The sequence below is a fragment of the Podarcis filfolensis genome (genome assembly GCF_964270895.1).
Source record: "Podarcis filfolensis genome assembly, chromosome: 16".
Lineage (NCBI taxonomy): Eukaryota > Metazoa > Chordata > Lepidosauria > Squamata > Lacertidae > Podarcis > Podarcis filfolensis.
In genome coordinates this window covers 21,368,299-21,386,395 of record NC_139620.1, presented here as the reverse complement: position 1 = coordinate 21,386,395, position 18,097 = coordinate 21,368,299, and the positions used below count along the sequence as shown (strand labels likewise).

General features: G+C 47.3%; 1 protein-coding gene across 1 annotated transcript; it reads right to left on the bottom strand.

Moving 5' to 3' along the window:
• Nucleotides 1-880: 880 nt before the first annotated feature.
• Nucleotides 881-17,781, bottom strand: LOC310751374 (phosphatidylethanolamine-binding protein 1-like). Its single transcript, XM_083590719.1, has 4 exons — nt 17,547-17,781; nt 6,833-6,942; nt 5,984-6,084; nt 881-1,332 (listed from the first exon to the last, which is right to left on the bottom strand). The coding sequence occupies exons 1-4, from the start codon at nt 17,679-17,681 to the stop codon at nt 1,115-1,117; spliced, it is 564 nt and encodes a 187-aa protein (XP_083446845.1). The 5' UTR covers nt 17,682-17,781; the 3' UTR covers nt 881-1,114.
• Between the last annotated feature and the right edge of the window lie 316 nt (nt 17,782-18,097).

Genomic DNA, 18,097 nt, shown 5'->3' with positions numbered 1-18,097 from the left:
AACTTCCCTAAACAGGGCTGCCTTCAGATGTCTTCTAAACGTCAGATAGTTGTTTATTTCCTTGACATCTGATGGGAGGGCATTCCACAGGGTGGTGCCACTACTGAGAAGGCCCTCTGCCTGGTTCCCTGTAACCTCACTTCCAGCAGGGAGGGAACCGCCAGAAGACCCTCAGAGCTGGACCTCAGTTCCAGGCTGAACAATGGGGGTAGAGACACTCCTTCAGGTATACTGGGCCAAGGTTGTTTAGGGCTTTAAAGGTCAGCACCAAAGCTTTGAACTGTGCTCAGAAACGTCCAGGGAGCCAATGTAGGTCTTTCAGGACTGGTGTTATATGGTCTCGGTGGCCGGTCCCAGTCACCAGTCTAGCTGCCGCATTCTGGATTAGTTGTAGTTTCCGGGTCACCTTCAAAGGTAGCCCCACAGAGAGTACATTGCAGTAGTCCAAGTGGGAGATAACCAGAGGATGCACCACTGGTGAGACAGTCCACGGGCAGGTAGGGTCTCAGTCTGTGTACCAGATGGAGCTGGTAAACAGCTGCCCTGGACACAGAATTGACCTGCACCTCCATGGAGAGCTGTGAGTCCAGAATGACTCCCAGGCTGCGCACCTGGTCCTTCAGGGGCACAGTTGCCCCATTCAGGACCAGGGAGTCCTCCACACCAGCCAGCCCCCTGTCCCCCAAAGACAGTAATTCTGTCTTGTCAGGATTCAACCTCAATCTGTTCTGTGTTCTTTCAATGCATGGGGAAGTCAGGAGCAACTTTCACCCCTCCCGCCAGTCCCCTCCACGCCTTCCAGCCGTGCAGGACACAGTGAGCAGCTCCTTTGCAGCTTGTGGGCAGATTCCTGTTTGAGAAAGGAATCCACGTACAAGGGTATTTTGATTGCTTTTATTATAGAGCACCTGAAAAGGCTTGCCAAGTTAAGGGGAAACTGCCACAAATCTCCCTGTGCTCAGTGGGTTGCATTCTACTCAAGAGTAGGACCACTGAAGTCAATAGACTAGAGTCACACCCACTGTTTTCAGCGAGAGTGTTCCAAGTAAGGCTTAACATTGGATACCACCCTCTCTCTTTTTTTATTCAGTTGCAATGGTATTCACATGGCAGGCTATTTGACGCCAAGTCGCTCGTAGATCTTTGGCACATGGCTGTCCCACTCGGCCTGGTAGCACATGCCTGCCACAGGCGCACCCAATCCGTACTTCTTGCGGAAGGACGAGGTTCGGAACTTCTCGCGCTTGGCAGCGGTAAGTTTGTTCAGGATGGGCTCGTCGCAGGTCAGTCGCTGCGGCTGCTCGTAGACCAGCCACACATAGCGGTGAAGTCCTACAATGGGCAAGGATATAATGCAAAGATTTTGGTATGACTGTCAAAACTGTGTTTTTTTTTTTCTCAATACAGGAAAGCAACCCTTTCTGACTTCTTTTTTTTAAAGAAATGACTATGAAAATGTTCAGCGTATTTACATTGCCCTCATTCTCAACTGGCTTCATGCACATTGCCCTCATTCTCAACTGGCTTCATGCACATTGCCCTCATTCTCAACTGGCTTCTTGCCCACTGCCCTCATTCTTAACTGGCTCCATTTGCTCCCAGGTAGCAACATTGGTTAGCCAAATCCTATTGACTACACACAGTACAGAGATCTGAGTCTGCTCGCTTCTGGAATGGCTGGGATTGCCCATTTGAGTACTTCCAAGGGGTGTGTGTGGAAATGACAGCCAAGAGAGGAGAGGAAGAGAATAGAATAGAATGGAAGCAGCAGGAGATGGGGAAGAGATCTATTCTTTTTCCTGCCTTTTTTCCTGTCAAAAAAGGCAGGGGAAAGAATAGCTTGGGATGGGATGGAGCAGAAAAGCATCCAGAGAGGAACAAGGTAAGTAGTTACTTCCTTTTAGGTTCCTCCACTTCGTATTGCAGACTCCCATAGTTCCTTTTCGTTTTAACAATTCTAACACAGTAATAATCAAGAGATTGTTGAAATGCCATCTCCTGTACAGTATAAGAAGGTGTTGTAGAACTAGAAAACAGCAACTAGAAAGAGGCAAGAGTGTCCCAAAAGAAGTCCACCTTCCCTTAGGGAAGCCACTTACGCATTGGCCAAAGTGGACACAGATCTACAGCTGTGATACCTGCATGGCAGGGGGTTGGACTAGATGACCCTTTGGGTACCATCCAACTGCACAATTTTATGATTCTATGAAATTTCACATATGTAATTTGTATGTAAGCAAATAATTACTATAAATGCATTTTCATCACGCAGTGGTGTGCAAGACTCTGACCAGGTAACCTACTGTGCTGTCCAGGAACTAACTTTTGACTGGGCAGTGCTGCTTAGTGGTTAGAGCTCTAGAGTGCTAGACCTGGGAGAGACCAGGGTTCAAATCCCCACTCAGCCATGAAGCCCACTGGGTGACTTGAGGCCAAACACTGCCTCTCTCAGGCTAACCCACCTCACAGGGTTCTTGTGGGGGCTGGGATGGGGAGTTGTAATCCGAAAAAGATCTGGAGGGCACCAGGTTGGCAGGAGCTGGTTAATGGATCAGCCCAGCCCAGCAAGTCAGTTCTGCTGGTGCAGCAGCCAGAAATAAATCCAGAAGGGTGTGTCACAAGAAGGCAAGACCTTGCCTCTCCCACACCGACTTAAGCCCTCTCAATGTACCTTTAAAGCTCTTCTATGGGTGTGGATTTTTTGTTACCTGGCACGCACAAGTTAATCCTTTGCACAAAAGGGGCATTCAATCTGCAAGGAAAGTCAAGTCAAGGCACTTTCCATCTCAGGGCCTGGCAGCCTTATCCGCAGGCATTTGCAGAGTTCACGGTCCTTTACTCACAGGGTGTGACAGAAAAGTTTGTTTTGCTGGGCAGGTTGGGTACCCAAGTATTTTCTTTTTCTTTTTCCCTGCCAGCAAACGGTTAATGAATGGCAGCTTCTGATTGGCCGGGGTTCCAGAAGAGGGAATTGAAAAAGGGTAGGGAGGGGGGCTGTGGTCTAACAGGTGGCGCTGTGGTCTAAACTACAGAGCCTAGGGCTTGCCGATCAGAAGGTCAGAGGTTCGAATCCCCGCAACGGGGTGAGCTCCCGTTGCTTGGTACCTGCTCCTGCCATCCTAGCAGTCTGAAAGCACGTCAAAGTGCAAGTAGATAAATAGGTACCGCTCCGGCGAGAAAGTAAACGGCGTTTCCATGTGCTGCTCTGGTTCGCCAGAAGCAGCTTAGTCATGCTGGCCACATGACCTGGAAGCTGTACGCCGGCTCTGTCAGACAGTAAAGCGAGATGAGCGCCGCAACCCCAGAGTCATCCGCCACTGGACCTAATGGTCAAGGGTCCCTTTACCTTTACCTTTAGGCTAGAATTGAGGTTGGGAGAATAGGTTGCGAGATAGGGAGTGAGAGGAGAGAGAGTTGGTTCTGGCTAGAAACATCCACTCTGCGGAATATATCAAAAGCTACAGAAAGGAGTCTCTGAGCTTAGTGTGAAGGACAGTGTGTGGTGTCCTGAGAGAGTAATAGGCCAGGAATTAACTGGGAGGCTGAGACTGAGCCAGGAGAAGTAGAAACTGGAAAGATACAGTCTACTTGGGTCTCATGCCAGTCAGGAGGGGAGTGATTCTGCTACAAAGAGAAGACTCCCAAACCAGTTAAGATGGGTGTGGTGATCCCTTGAGTCTGTTACTTAAGAGTACCTCAGGAGTAGGGTTGTCAAAGGGGTGTGTAACTGACAGGAAGTACCACCTTGTTTAAGAACCAAAGTATTAAGCAGCAACAGCTGTGCCACACTGAAGTGAAATAACATAATCTGAAGTATCCTATGTTGTACCCACTTGTGTCACAAACTTCCTTTGCTAAATAAAATCTTTATTGTTTATTTGATCAAATCCTGCCTCCAAATTATTAAGTTTTCCCTCACACAAATCCCCCACAAGATAATCTGGGGTGGTTTGTGGGAATTTGTGGAACTGGTGTCCTGTGAGGTGGGTGCACTATATTTAAGTGAGGGCGGGCCCGACAGCACCAGGGGGAAAAGTGTTGTTGTGCCGTACCATACAGGGCAGTTCAGAATCCAAATGAGTCCTGTACCGAAAATTTATCCAGTTTTTTTTATTTATAAAAAAACCCCAATTCTTCCACTCTTGTGGACATCTAATGATGATGGATGCTGGAAGAATTGGGATAGATAAAAGGAAAGACTTCTTCATGCATTGCATAGTTAAACTGTGGAACTCACTGCCACAAGAGGCAACAATGGGCACCAACCAAGAAGTTTTTAAAAGAGGACTGGACAAATTCATGGAGGAGAGGGCTTTTGAAGGCTACCAGCCACGATGGAGCTGCTGTGCCAACACCATTGGAGGCGGCAGTGCTTCTCAATACCAATTGCTGGAAACCACAAGAGGCGAGAGGACTCTTTTTCTTGCACCATGCTTGAAGGTTGGCCACTGTGAGAACAGGATGCTGGACTAGATGGGCCATTGGCCTGATCCAGCAGCCTCTTCTCACATTCTTAGGTTCTTAAGGGCTGTGTTGCAGATTAAACTGATAGGAATGTATGGGAGCTGCCTGATCCCAACTCAGATTACCAGTCCAACAAGCTGAAGTACTATTTCATGCAGGGCACAGGTAAACTGTGGAACTCATTGCCACAAGAGGCAGTGATGGTCCCCAACTTGAGCTGCCTTGAAAGTGCCTTCCCAGGGAGAGGCAGAGATGTGCCTTCTAAAAAATACCCAAGGCTTTAAGTTTGTTTCTTAAGAAGAAACACTCCCAGCCATTTACTCCAGTTAAAAAGCCAAGAATCTGTCAAGGAGGAAAGAAATGTCTCACCTCTCCATGCACATCAAATCATGTTTGAACGGCACTTGGCATCTAGTCCAATCAAACATCACACTGCTAATCTCTCAAAAGGTAAAGCAATCAACCCATCTAAAAGCAAATAATGTGCTCTGTATTTGATTTCTGGGTTCCTGGCGCAGGGCGAAGTCCCTACTTGTCTTGGAACAAACCAGCCAGCCTTTTGCTCAGTCTCTTAGGCAAGGCAATCACCACCTTCCAAACTCTCAAAGCTTAAGGTAGAGAATCCACAAAGGTTTCCAAGCTGGTGCCCTCCCACCCAAGATGATTTTGGAAGTCACTTCCCCTCAGTCTCAGCAGGGGGAAACCTTTCTGAATGGTAGGTGTGTATGCATCAGATCAGGACAAACACTGGATCAAAACTCCGCTGAATGGCTACCCTGCTGCATTTGTCAGCAAAATGGTAAAGTTTCTCCCCAGATTTGTCATATAGGGAAAATGCCAAAGATACGACTTTTTAAACTTTCAGTCAGTAGGAACAATTTTACCACAGTGCCTTGAAGGGCTGTTGAAGCAACGTATCACCTTGTTCTTGTCTGTTCTGTGCTGCTTGTGTTGTAACAGGTGCTTGCTTTGAAAATGCAAGACTTTCAAGTTCTTCTGCCTCTCTGCCTCAGGCCTGCACACTCACTCCTGTCAAATCAGCCTAAAGAAGTCCAGAAGGCCACATCTGGCCCCAAGGCTGAGGTTCTCACCCTAGTGCCAAGGTTAGAGGTGGGGAACCTTTGGCCCGCAGGCCAAATTTGGCCCACCAGGGGTTCAAATTTGGCCCATGGGGCCGCTTCCCCTAATCTACAGCCACCTGCCTTGGACTTGGGGTTTGAGATGTGCTAGGGGTAGAGATACACAATCAGAGAGCCTTAAAGCAGCCTCTGGCTCTACTGTCAATCAGATGGTGAGTGGTAATGCCACAACCATGAGTACTTTAAAGCACTATGTGGGGTTCTTTGCAAGTCCAGCAACTCCCAACTCTGGGACTTCAAAGCACCCAACTGTCTCTGACATCAGGTGTGTGGCAGGTGGGCACCCTTGCCCACCTGTCAAATTTGGCCCACAAAGCTAGACTCATAAAGGTCTGGCCTGCAGAGAAAGTTTGCCCACCCCTCTACAATGCTTTGCCTACCTGTTCCCTTGGCAGGCGCAGATCCAATATAATCCGACAAAATGCACCCACTGCCGATGTTGTTGCCTTGCATGTTGGTCACCAGGAAATGATGCCACTCTCTACAGGAGGAAAAAGAGCAGGGAAGGTGCATTCAGAATTCAACATCCAATCCAAGTGTTCCACATTAATCCTCCATGGTTTCCCTATTTGGTAAAATCTACCACCTAACTCAGCAATGCAGCATGTGCTTTTCAGCTGAAAAGCAGTGTACAAGTGCTCTAAATAACTCAAAGATGCTAAGAACAGAGGAAGCTGCCAAACACCAAAGTCAGACCAATTGATCCATCTAGCTCAGTATTGCCCCACCACTGAGCTATGGTCCTTCCCTGTGTGGCTGCACAGTTATTCCACCCTCCCTGGATGATCATTAAAGGTAAAGGGACCCCTGACCATTAGGTCCAGTCGTGACCGACTCTGGGGTTGCGGCACTCATCTCACTTTACTGGCCGAGGGAGCCGGCGTACAGCTTCTGGGTCATGTGGCCAGCATGACTAAGCCGCTTCTGGCGAACCAGAGCAGCGCACAGAAACGCCGTTTACCTTCCTGACAGAGTGGTACCTATTTATCTACTTGCACTTTGACGTGCTTTCGAACTGCTAGGTTGGCAGAAGCTGGGACTGAGCAACGGGAGCTCACCCCGTTGCGGAGATTCGAACCCCTGACCTTCTGATCGGCAAGTCCTAGGCTCTGTGGTTTAACCCACAGCGCCACCCGCATCCCTTAGGATGATCATTGAAAACATGCATATTTCTATAAAGACCGGAGTATGCCAAAGGGAGAGAATGTCCCTTTTGTGGTCTCTCTCACCTGAGTTTCGGATCCGCCCTGCTGGGAACATCCAGGTCTGTGAGAATCAAGGTGTAGAGTTTTTGTGGGTCGCAGCCCTCCCAGTCAATGGATGTGGGACAGTTCTGGACCTGTTCAGTTTTAAGGGAAATTGCAAATTGGAAACCGGTGCACAACTCTGGGAATAGGTATTGCACGATGATAAGGCCTCACTCCTGTTAGCAATCGCACTGCAGCATTCTGCACTAACTGCAGCTGATTGGCACTGGAAGCCTGTCTCCAAAGGAGATTGCTGCAACCTCTGATCAGCTGATTGGCACTGACAAAAGTTGGACAAGATTAGGGATCTGACCCACCGGCAGCATCCAGTCCCCCAACCCTGTACTTAAAGGGAGACCCCCAAGTTACAAAGAAGCAGAAAGACAAAATGCGGAAGAGACTGATATAAATCAAAAAGGTTCTCCTTTGCTCTGCTGGCAAGAAGGACCTGCAAGCAAGGACTCAATTTGGTAATGGAATCCAGATGGCTGCGTCAAGTGGTCCAAGCCACAGGGAGCAGGGAAGGGGGAAGAAACTGTCCAGAGTCAATGCCGGAGGGATGTTCTTCCCATACTCAAAACAAAGCAGTAATTGGAAGCAGTCACGCAAGTGAGGCTTGCTTACAACTCTGTGCAGAAGGAGTTTCATTTCATTCGCCTTTCCCTCCACCTGGTTTATGAGTCTTACTGGATCAAATCCACCCAGCGTCCTGTTTTCCACAGCAAGAAGCCAACTGCTTCTAGGAAACTTGCAAGGACAATTAGAAAAAGGACTATGGAGGAGGAGGAGGAGGAGGAGTTTGGATTTGATATCCCGCTTTATCACTACCCGAAGGAGTCTCAAAGCGGCTAACATTCTCCTTTCCCTTCCTCCCCCACAACAAACACTCTGTGAGGTGAGTGGGGCTGAGAGACTTCAGAGAAGTGTGACTAGCCCATGGTCACCCAGCAGCTGCATGTGGAGGAGCGGGGAAGCGAACCTGGTTCACCAGATTACGAGTCCACCGCTCTTAACCACTACACCACACTGGCTCAATGAAAGACCACTCCAATATATGACTGCAGCGGCGAGGCTGCTATATGCACAAAGATGGAAAGATACAGCCCTACCCATTTCAACTCCCATCAGCTCCACCAAGCACAGCCTTTTTGGACTACAACTCCCATCATAGCTGGCTTTTCATTAGGGCTGCCATGCGTCTGGATTTCCCCGGACATTACCAGGATTTAAAGGTGGAATTGGGACACCTTGTTGGCCACTGTAAGAACAGGATGCTGGATTAAATGGGCCACTGGCCTGATCCAGAAGGGCCCTTCTTATATTCCATTGTTTTTCGGAGTGTTATCACTCCAAGGAAGGAATTTCTCATTTCCAAACTGCATCAGGTAACAACAAAATATTTTGAACGTGTTCAGAACTTTTTATCCCCACCTTATTTCAGCTGAATAAAGGACCATTGGTGGGGATTTTTTTTTAAAGAACATTTTAAATAAAAATGTTTTGTGTACCAAAAAAGAAAAGAAAAGAGATTTACAAATGAGCCAGCATGTAGAAATGAAGCATAGCGGAAAGTTAATTCAGAACATCTGATGTATTTTTGTGTTTCAGAAGAATAAAATATTTTAATAAAACACAACAGCTCCAAATGGCACAAAATAAAGAAAATATTTTACCCTGCAGCTAGGAAAGGGGGGTGGAGAAGAATGTTGATGCTGATTTTTTAAATAATAATAATAATAATAATATGACACTCAGATACAAAAAAAGAGAGAAAGAAAAGGAACAGCCAAAGTTAAGCACACTCAAACTTGTTTATGGTATAAAATAGTGCTGGGTTGATGCAGAATTTTCCATGGACGCCAAGTTTAAACTGGCTTGTGTTATATTGGCTTGTGACCTGAATGTTTTACTCCACCCCCATAATTCCACACAGAGGCAAATGCCTCACAGTCCCTCATTATTGGATAGCCCCCTGAGCGATTGTTCATCCCCAGCCAATCACAGGACTCAGAAGTAGCCCCTCATTTGAATGCCTGCCGGTATATAAGAGGAGTGCTGGCTGGAGGTCACCAGTATTTGCAGGTGGGGCAGTTGAGCTGGAGAGGACGAACCAGCAAGAGGCCATGGCTGCCATCAAAAGGGGTAGAAAGAGCCAGCAAAGCAGAGCCCAGAAGATCCTGAACAGACGAGGGAAGCTACCTCAGAAACCCAGGAGGAACGTTTGCATTATCAGGTTCCCGAGAAGCAGCTACTTAACATCATGCCCTCTCCTGTCCTGGTATTTCAACAGGAAGATGCGGGACGACATCCTTTCCTTACAGAAGGCCAAAGCCGCCTTGAGCCCCTGCATAGAGGATGTCCACCACAAGATGTCCCTGCGGCTGGGCAGGCAGCGGAATCAGCAGCACCCTTGCTCCTGCCCCAGCTTCCTCCACACCACCCTCAGGCAAGTGGCGAGCAAGAAGCGAGCCAAGTGGGTGGCGCCAGCTTCCCCCAGGAAGCGCCAGCGTTACTCCGATGAGGAGATTTTCTACAAGTTGGCAAAGCCGTACAGATCGAAAGACCAGGGCTCGCCCGCCAACCCAGGGGCAGAGAACATGGCTCCAGGAGTACCTCAGCCAACGGCGAATGAGCTCCAGGAGGTATCGAGCTAGGCGAACATCTCCCTCGCTCTTCTCTGGGCAGCAAGCAGGCCTGACAGAAAACCGAAGGGAGAAGAGGGAGGCAAAATGTATATTACATAAGCCACCGGCCTGCTCAAAAGATCCAAGGAAACTGAAGGGGCGCGTCACCACCCACATTCCGACCCTGTCCTGGAGCCATTTTTGCAGAACTAATAGATTTATCAATGCCTGCAGGAGGAGGAGAAAAGAAGATATTTGAGCCATCGGATAAATAACCAAGAGACACCCGTCACCTCAAAAAAAGGCCCGCATCTCTGAACCTACCCCTTGAACGAATAATTATTCCTTTCCTCGCTAACAAGAAACAGACAGAAATTGGCTACCGCTTGAAGGAAAATGAAAAAGGATTTGTCATTGCATCCAAAGTGTGTTTCCTGGCCCCACTCAGGAAGTTCATCTTGGAGTAATAATAAAACTGGATCTTTTGAAACGTATACATTGTGTCCTAAACTTGTTATATATGCAATCATTACTTATGATTCAATTAGCCTTCATTCAATTATCATGAGTGGTGTATGATATAAAGCAGCACCAATGAAAATACGTATTTTTTTTTAAGATAAATGCTAAGCAGAGAAGAACACTCTCAAGAACTCAAAAAGTGGTACACCCCTGAGCATTTTTTGTTTGTTTTCATCTTCATTTATGATTTCAGGCCAGTGGGATAACTCTAGGCAAGACTCCTTAACCCAGAAATGTTCAGGTAATTTGGGGGGTGGGGTGGGAGAGGGGAGATCCTTATAAGGAAAGGTTAAAACATTTGTGTCTTTTGAAATTGAGGGGGAAATGCCAGGAAAGACTGATTTGGTGACATGATAGAGGCATAAAATATTATGCTTCGAAGAGGTGACTCCCAATTGTTCAACCATAGCAACAGCAAAACAACCCCCCCTCCCAGTGGAGACTTATTTGGTGAATGGGGCACTGGCCCACCAACTTCAGACAGCCCCACCTGCCTGCCTTCCAGTCCAGGGAGCAACCTTGGCTTTCAGCTTCCTCCTTTGTTTACATGTGAATCACCATGAGTCCACTTTAAACAAACATGGCTTCCCTCAAAGAATTCTGGGAGTTGCAGTTTGTTAAGGATGCTGAGAGATGTTAGGAGACCCCTTGTATCCCCTCCGAGAGCTACAATTCCCAGAGTTCCCTGTGAGGAAGGACTGGTTGTTAAACACTCTGTGAGTTGTGTGGTTTGAATGTGGCCTTGGGTCTCAGCGCCGCCTTGAAAGAACATTAGAAGAGGCTGCCGGATTAAGCCAATGGCCTATCAAGTCCATCAACCTGTAGCCTTCTCCTTATTGTGGAACTCAGCAGGGAAGAGGATGGGGACAAAGCTAGGATTACGGTAATTGGCACTGCCTGTGATTGGTTCTGGCTCCCCCTACTGTTTGGCTCCCAGACGTCTACCCTACCAGTCCCCAATGGGCACCAGTCAGGACTGCTGGAGATTCCTTCTTGCCCCGCCTTGTCTTCTCCTTTCCCACAACAGCCAGTAAACAATGAATAGGGGTTGGGGGGGGAACTCTGCCAAAGACTCCCTCTAAACCAGGTCCAGCCCTAAATGGTAGCCGCTGGGTCTTCGTGAGCAGAAGCAATCTTGGACTCTTACACCCACCTAAGGGGAGTCCTTCTGAATCAGGATGATGACCTATTTTAGCCCACCAGCAGCAGCACCCTCCCTCCTTGTGATTCCCAGCAATATTCACAGGCGTACTGCCTCCCGACAGTGGAGGGAGAACGTAGCCATCATGTCTAGTGGTCACTCATAGCCTTTTCTTCCTTATTCCCCACCCAACCCAATTGCTCCTCAGCATTCCACAAGGCAACCCATGTGTTCCAAAAGATCCAGATTTATTAGTATTTCAAGAAGAATTCCTGGGGTGAGGAAGGAGCACCCTGGACAACAACAATCCTTTTGTCCTCGTAGCAGTGGGAGCCGATTTCTGTTTGCCTCTTGCTAGCAAGGGAGAGAGGCGGATATCCTTTCCATGTTCTTCGCTGACCATGCCATGGCTCAAAAAAACTTTCCCGATGCCCCCCACTGAGGCAGAGATAAACAGCCTAAAAAATAAATAAATTAAAAATAAGGATTGGGATATGGGTGCAAGTGGTCTCTTTTAAGTTCTTGGATCTTTCAACACAGGGTTCTTATTTTTTAAAATTATGGTTATTATTCCCTTCTTCCTCTCTTCTCCTCTGGACCATTGCCCAGGCCTGTTTGCTGTTCCGAGAAGGAGGAGAGGGGTGTCTGTCTCTAGCTTATGGTCTCTTGAAGTCCGCTCTCCGCGGACTGGGCTATCCCCGCAGCTGAGTTCTCCACGTCCTTGTCACCGCTCTCCTCCTCTCCCGATTCTTCTGCTTTGGAGGGTTTCGCCAAGCGGTAGAAAATCTCCTCGTCCGAGTAACGCCGCCGCTTCTTGGGGAGGGAAGAGGCCACCCACTTGGCGCGCTTCTTGCTCGCTATCTCCCTCAGGGCAGCCTGAAGGAAGTCAGGGCAGCGGCGAGGGCCTGGTGGGCACTTCTTGGGCGCGTGGCTCCGAAGGACCATCGGCCGGCTGGAGCGCAGGGAATATCTGGCCCCATGCGAAGGGTTGCTGCTGCCCCGCATCCACCTATTGAAACACCAGGACATCAAGGGGCACTTCATCCGGTAGCCTCGCCTCGGGAACCGGACAATGCAGATGTTCCTCCTGGGCTTGGGCAGAACCCTCCTTCTCCTGGCAGGTGTCTTCTGTGGCCTGCTAGGCCGGCGGCTCAACCCCCGCCTCCGCTCTCGGCTCCGCCTCCATTCGTAGCTCCTCCTCCTCTTTTCCAGGCCACGCCTCCTCAGCCAGCTCCTCCTCCTGTTCCTCAGGGAGTAGGACATCCTGTACGTTTTAAGAGCTGCCATGTCTTCCTTCCCCGCTCTTGCTTGGCTTTCTGCACATTGCAAATGCTGGTGACCTCATGCAAGCAGTGCTCTTATATACCAGCAAGCATTCAAATGAGGGGCTGGCTCTGAGCCCTGTGATTGGCCAGGGGGGGACAATAGCCCAGGGGGCTACCCAATAATGGCAGACTGTGAAACGTTTGCTATTGTATGCAATGATAGGGATCGGTGGTGCAGTGGGAATTTCTTTTGAAGTGCAGGAGGTTCAGTAGGAAAGGCCCCCATTGGCTATCGTATTTTTCGCTCTATAAGACGCACTTTTCCCCTCTTAAAAAGTAAGGGGAAATGTGTGTGTGTCTTATGGAGCGAATGCAGGCTCCATGGCTTCAGCGAAAGCAATGTGAAGCCTCCGGAGCACAGTGGGAGCTCCTGCTGTGCTCCGGAGGCTTCACGTTGTATTCGCTGAAGCCAGGAGAGCAAGAAGGACCAATCCCTCTTGCTCTCCTGGCTTCGCTTCGCTGGAAAGGCGCTGAGCAGCTTTCCCTCTCTGCACAGCGCCCCTTCAGTGAAGCGGGAGGAGAAATGGAAGGGGCTCCGTTTTTCCTGCTGCTTCGCTGAAGGGGCGCTGCGCAGAGAGGGAAAGAATATTTTTTTTCTTGTTCTCCTCTAAAACTAGGTGCGTCTTATGGTCAGGTGCATCTTATACAGCGAAAAATGCGGTACTTCTTCTTCACACAGCACATCATTAAACTATGAAACTGTCCCACAGGAGGTGCTGGTGGTGGCCACCAGCCTGGGTAGTTTTGAAAAAGAATTGGACAAGATCGCGGAGGAAAAGACTGTTATTGATGGACAACAGCTATGCTCATTGTTAGAAACTCAGATAGATAAGCTAGGCGCCAGATGGCTCCTTAGACCAAGATTGCAGTCGCCAAAAAAGGAATTCCTAGTTGCCATTTTGGGCAAGAGAGCCCTGTAGTCTTCTTTTCCCAAGGATGGACTGACTGAGATTGATTATCAGTTAAACATCCGACTAGTTCAGATGACAACCTTGAGCTTGGTTAAGAATTTTTAGAACTTAGAAAAGTCACTTGTTCCAGGGACAGTCCACGTATACATTGACCTATCCCATGGGTAGGCAAACTAAGGCCCGGGGGCCGGATCTGGTCCAATCACCTTCTAAATCCAGCCCGCGGACAGTCCGGGAATCCATGTGTTTTTACATGAGTAGAATGTGTCCTTTTATTTAAAATGCATCTCTGGGTTATTTGTGGGGCCTGCCTGGTGTTTTTACATGAGTAGAACGTGTGCTTTTATTTAAAATGCATCTCTGGGTTATTTGTGGGGCATAGGAATTGGTTAATCCCCCCCCAAAAAATATATATACTGGTAGTCCGGCCCCCCACAAGATCTGAGAGACAGTGGACTGGTCCGCTGCTGAAAAAGTTTGCTGACCCCTGGCTTATCCCAACCTCTTAATGGAGTGGCTGGGGAAACTCAGCCAGATGGGTGGGGTATATAATAATAATAATAATAATAATAATAATAATAATAATAATAATAATTATTATTATTATTATTATTATTATGACCCGGACCATTCATAATGTAAGAATATTCTTCACAACTGCAAGCAGGGCAATGGGGAGTGGAGACAAGTACAACAAGTAACTATAATGTTGTTGTTCACTACTCCTGCTCAGGCTGCACAGAAAAAGCATTTCAGTTCCTGAAATTCATTCTGATTGTGCAGATAAAATATCACAGATTTGCGAGTTTCTCAAATGCATCTGGTTGGCTATTCATGAGAACTAGATGCTGGACTAGATGGCCCACAGGTCTGATCCAGCAGGATTTTATTATATTCTGATGTTCACTGGGCCCCACAAGGAGAGTCTTAAAATGCAGACAACTGTGTGTTTATGTGAGACAGAGAGAGCGCAAGTTGGATATATAGATTATATTCCATTAATTTCAGTTTCTCTCCATTTCCAGTCTTCCAGTTCTCCACACATCCAGTTCAGTTAGCAATTTTTTTCTTTAGGAAAAAACAGTCCTCACGAAAATTTATCAGCATTTTAGTGCATCCCCCCCCCACCCCGTAATGCCCTCATTTTTCTGTGCAGTTTTGACTAAGATACACATTTTTACAAAGCAATCTGTATGCTGTTTTCACAAACACATTCGTTTTAAGACACACTTTTCCCTCTTTGCATAAGCATGTTTGGGTCACATTTCTTGGCTGGAGAACAGCACTGGAAAGTTTGGAGAGGTATGAATGTTGAAAGATGGCTGTGTTGAAGTTTGTGAATGGTCTCAGAAAGTGCAAATTATGTAGGTACGTTGACCTTTAAATGTAAATGGAATCCTATTTCTCCCAGATATTTATACACACAGAGAGAAGAGACCCTGAATACTTTTAAATACTTGTTTTTAGGGTTGCCAATCTGGACACAAAAATTGTTGAACTTTTTTTTAGGGTGTGCAAAGTTGTTCAGCTTTTTTAAAGTTTTGCCCAAATTTGTTCAGCTTTTTTGCCAGTTATGTTATGTCCAGGAAATTCCAGGTGTATGGCAACCCTACTTGTTTTTAAAAAGATTGTTTTATTGTTTTACTTTAGATTTTGTAAACTGCTTTGAGGTTTTCTTTAACAAGAAGTAGCACATACATTTTGTTAGAGAAAGCAAGCTGGGAGTGGGGCAGTGGGCTTTTAACCGGAAGGACAATGAGCTCAAACCAATTCTGGAACTCCAGACACATTTCTGGGCTCCCAATTATTCTGTTCTGAATGTTAGCAAGGAATGGCAGTTTTGAATGTGCCAACATATAAAACCTCCCTGCATGTAGAAAGCAAGCAGAACAGGGAGAGAGAGAGAAAACAAAGGAAAGCAGAGAGAGGAAAAGATGACTATAAGACTGTGGATGTTTTGTGGCAGAGATGGAGTTGTATACTGGCAAATTTACGCTGCACTATTAAAATGGATTTGGCAATCATGCACAACAAACTCGCTAACACACACACAACCAAAAACCCCACCCCAGACTTTTTGAGGTAAGAAATTTGATAGGGAAGTATGAAGGCAAATGTAAGATAGCAATGGCTTGGAGTGATTTCATGGAACCTCTGGGCAAACAAATCAGAAGGGTGGATGCACCCATAATTTGTGGGCTGAAGACCCCTTCACCCATGCTGCGTTCTCCTCCAGCTATTGCTACCCCACACTTCCTTCTCCCAATATCTGGAGTTTGCTTTGAAAATCCGAATAGAGGAGCCTCCATGATTGCATAGGGAATCTCTGGATCTAAGGAGGAGAAATTGTGGGACCCTTGGAGGGGGACACTGCATGGGTGAGGAGGAATGAAAGGTGGCAGGAGGGGTTCTCAATCTAGCCCCTTTGTGGGAAACAAAACACAAGACGTCTGGACGGATGCTCAATAAACCAGTTGTCTAGAAGAGCCCAGAGAGATACAGTGAGGGGAAAATGTATTTAATGCCCTGCTAAATTTGCCTGGTGGCCACCTACAAGAAACGCCTGACCTCTGTAATTGCCAACAAGGGTTTTGCCACCAAGTACTAAGTCATCTTTTGCAAAGGGATCAAATCCTTATTTCACTCATTATAATGCACATCCATCTCTGACTTTTTGTCTTCTGGGTTTTTGGGGTTTTTTCCTGTTCTTATTCTGTCTCTCACAGCTACAGTAAACCTACCATTAAAATTATGGACTGGTTATTTCTTTGTCAGAGGGCAAACAGGCAAATTTAGCAGGGGATCAAATACTATCCCCCCTCACTGTAGATGGGTATGTGGGAGAATAAACAAAAAGGAAAAGGAGGGAGGGCATATGAGAAAGAGAGAGAGAAATGGAGGGAGGAAGGCAAGGAAGAAAAGGAAGGAAGGAAGGAAGGAAAGAATAGTTTAGAACAGGGTGGATTTGATTTAAATCAAATCAGTTTAAATCATGATTTAAATCACTGGTCAGTAAGACTCATTCTTGCTTGTATGATCTTAATATTTACAACCAGATGAAGGTTTGATTTTTGGAATAAAAAATTTTCAGAGTAGTTTTTACAGTTATATCAAAAAATTACTGATTTGGTTATACCATTAGAAATACATTGACAGATAACTATGAAATTATTGTGAGGTTTAATAAGTTAACTGTTCATATTTGGACAACTTTTCTGCTGTACTTTATTGGAAGGAGCAAAATAATCATTTCCTTAATAACAATTTATTTAACTAAAACAATAACATTGTAGCATATGTATCCATGTTTGTTAACTGATGTGGTTAAACGATTTAAAAAGCAACAACAAACCCTTAGACTGAGCTTTAGCATAGATGAAAAACTTAAAACAAATCCTTATTTCCTGATGGACTATAATGTAACTTAAATAGAAAACTACAGTGGTACCTCGGGTTAAGTACTTAATTTGTTCCGGAGGTCCGTTCTTAACCTGAAACTGTTCTTAACCTGAAGCACCACTTTAGCTAATGGGGCCTCCTGCTGCCGCTGCGCCGCTGGAGCACGATTTCTGTTCTCATCCTGAAGCAAAGTTCTTAACCCGAGGTACTATTTCTGGGTTAGCAGAGTCTGTAACCTGAAGCGTATGTAACCCAAGGTACCACTGTGTCTTCAGAAAGCATTTTTCCTCCAAAAGCATTTTATTTTAAAAATCCAATTTAAATTTAAAAAATCCAATTTAATTTTTTTAAAAATCCAATTATTTTATTTTATTTTTTAAAAAATCATTGATTTTTATCCACCTTGGTTTAGAAGAGAGATAGAAAAGGAAGATGAGGGAAGGAAGGTAGTGTGGTGGAGTGGTTAGAGCGTCAGACCCAGGAGTCCCCCGTTCAAATCTCCACTCCGCCCTGGATTCTTTGGCTGAGAGTCCTGCATTGAAGGAAGATGATGACCCCCGGTTCCTTTCTATGAGAAGCTCACTGGTTCGCCTTCTGGCAGGAACAGTCTCTTCACCTCACCTACCTCGCAGGGTTGCTGTGTAGGGAGAACCACGTAGCCCACCCTGACCTCCTTTGGACGTGGACGCCACAAAGAAAGGAAACCAACCCGGGTTTTGGTCTTCCTCCCCGGGGAGCGAAATCCCGAACGCCGCCTCAGGGGAGCCCTTTTACCTGGGTTGGGGTGAGCTCCTGGCCCAGCTCCCGGAGCTCCACAGCCCCATAGCAGACCCGCAGCGGGCGCGCCGGCTTCTCGTCCACCTCGGCGAGGCACAGGGGCCCGTCCCACGCGCTCAGCGACTGCGGCATCCTCGGGGCAGAGACCAGAACGAAGACTGGAAAGCTATGCGCGCGGCCACCGGGAGTCTCCGACGGTTCTGGTGCGGCTCTGGGGCCCGGAGGCTCCAGCTGGAGAGGCGGAGCGAGGGGCAAGGCGGCGCCCAGCCCCACCGATCTCAGTCTCCGCCTTGGTCCGCCTGCACGACTGGGACCACGCCCCGATGGCAGCAGCCGCCAGTCTCCCTCCGCAGCCCTCGGTTATATATCCAGCTCAGTTCTGCAGCAGACCCGTTGAAGTTTTTAAGGGAACTCAGTTAATCCAGCTGGAGCCTTCCAATGGGTCTACTCCGAGGAGTAGAGACAGCCCTCTGCAGAGTGCAACTGCGTCCCATAGGCGTAGCCAGGATTTATGTTAGATGGGGCAGGATACGCCCCTGCCGTCTTGT

Excerpts from the sequence above, each read along its gene's own strand:
- LOC310751374 (XM_083590719.1), bottom strand. The coding sequence starts at position 17,681 with ATGCCGCAGTCGCTGAGCGCGTGGGACGGGCCCCTGTGCCTCGCCGAG. Across the intron at positions 6,943-17,546 it reads AGGAGCTCACCCCAACCCAG|GTCCAGAACTGTCCCACATC; the intron begins GTAAAAGGGCTC and ends AAAACTGAACAG. Across the intron at positions 1,333-5,983 it reads TGCGCCTGCCAAGGGAACAG|GACTTCACCGCTATGTGTGG; the intron begins GTAGGCAAAGCA and ends TGCCCATTGTAG.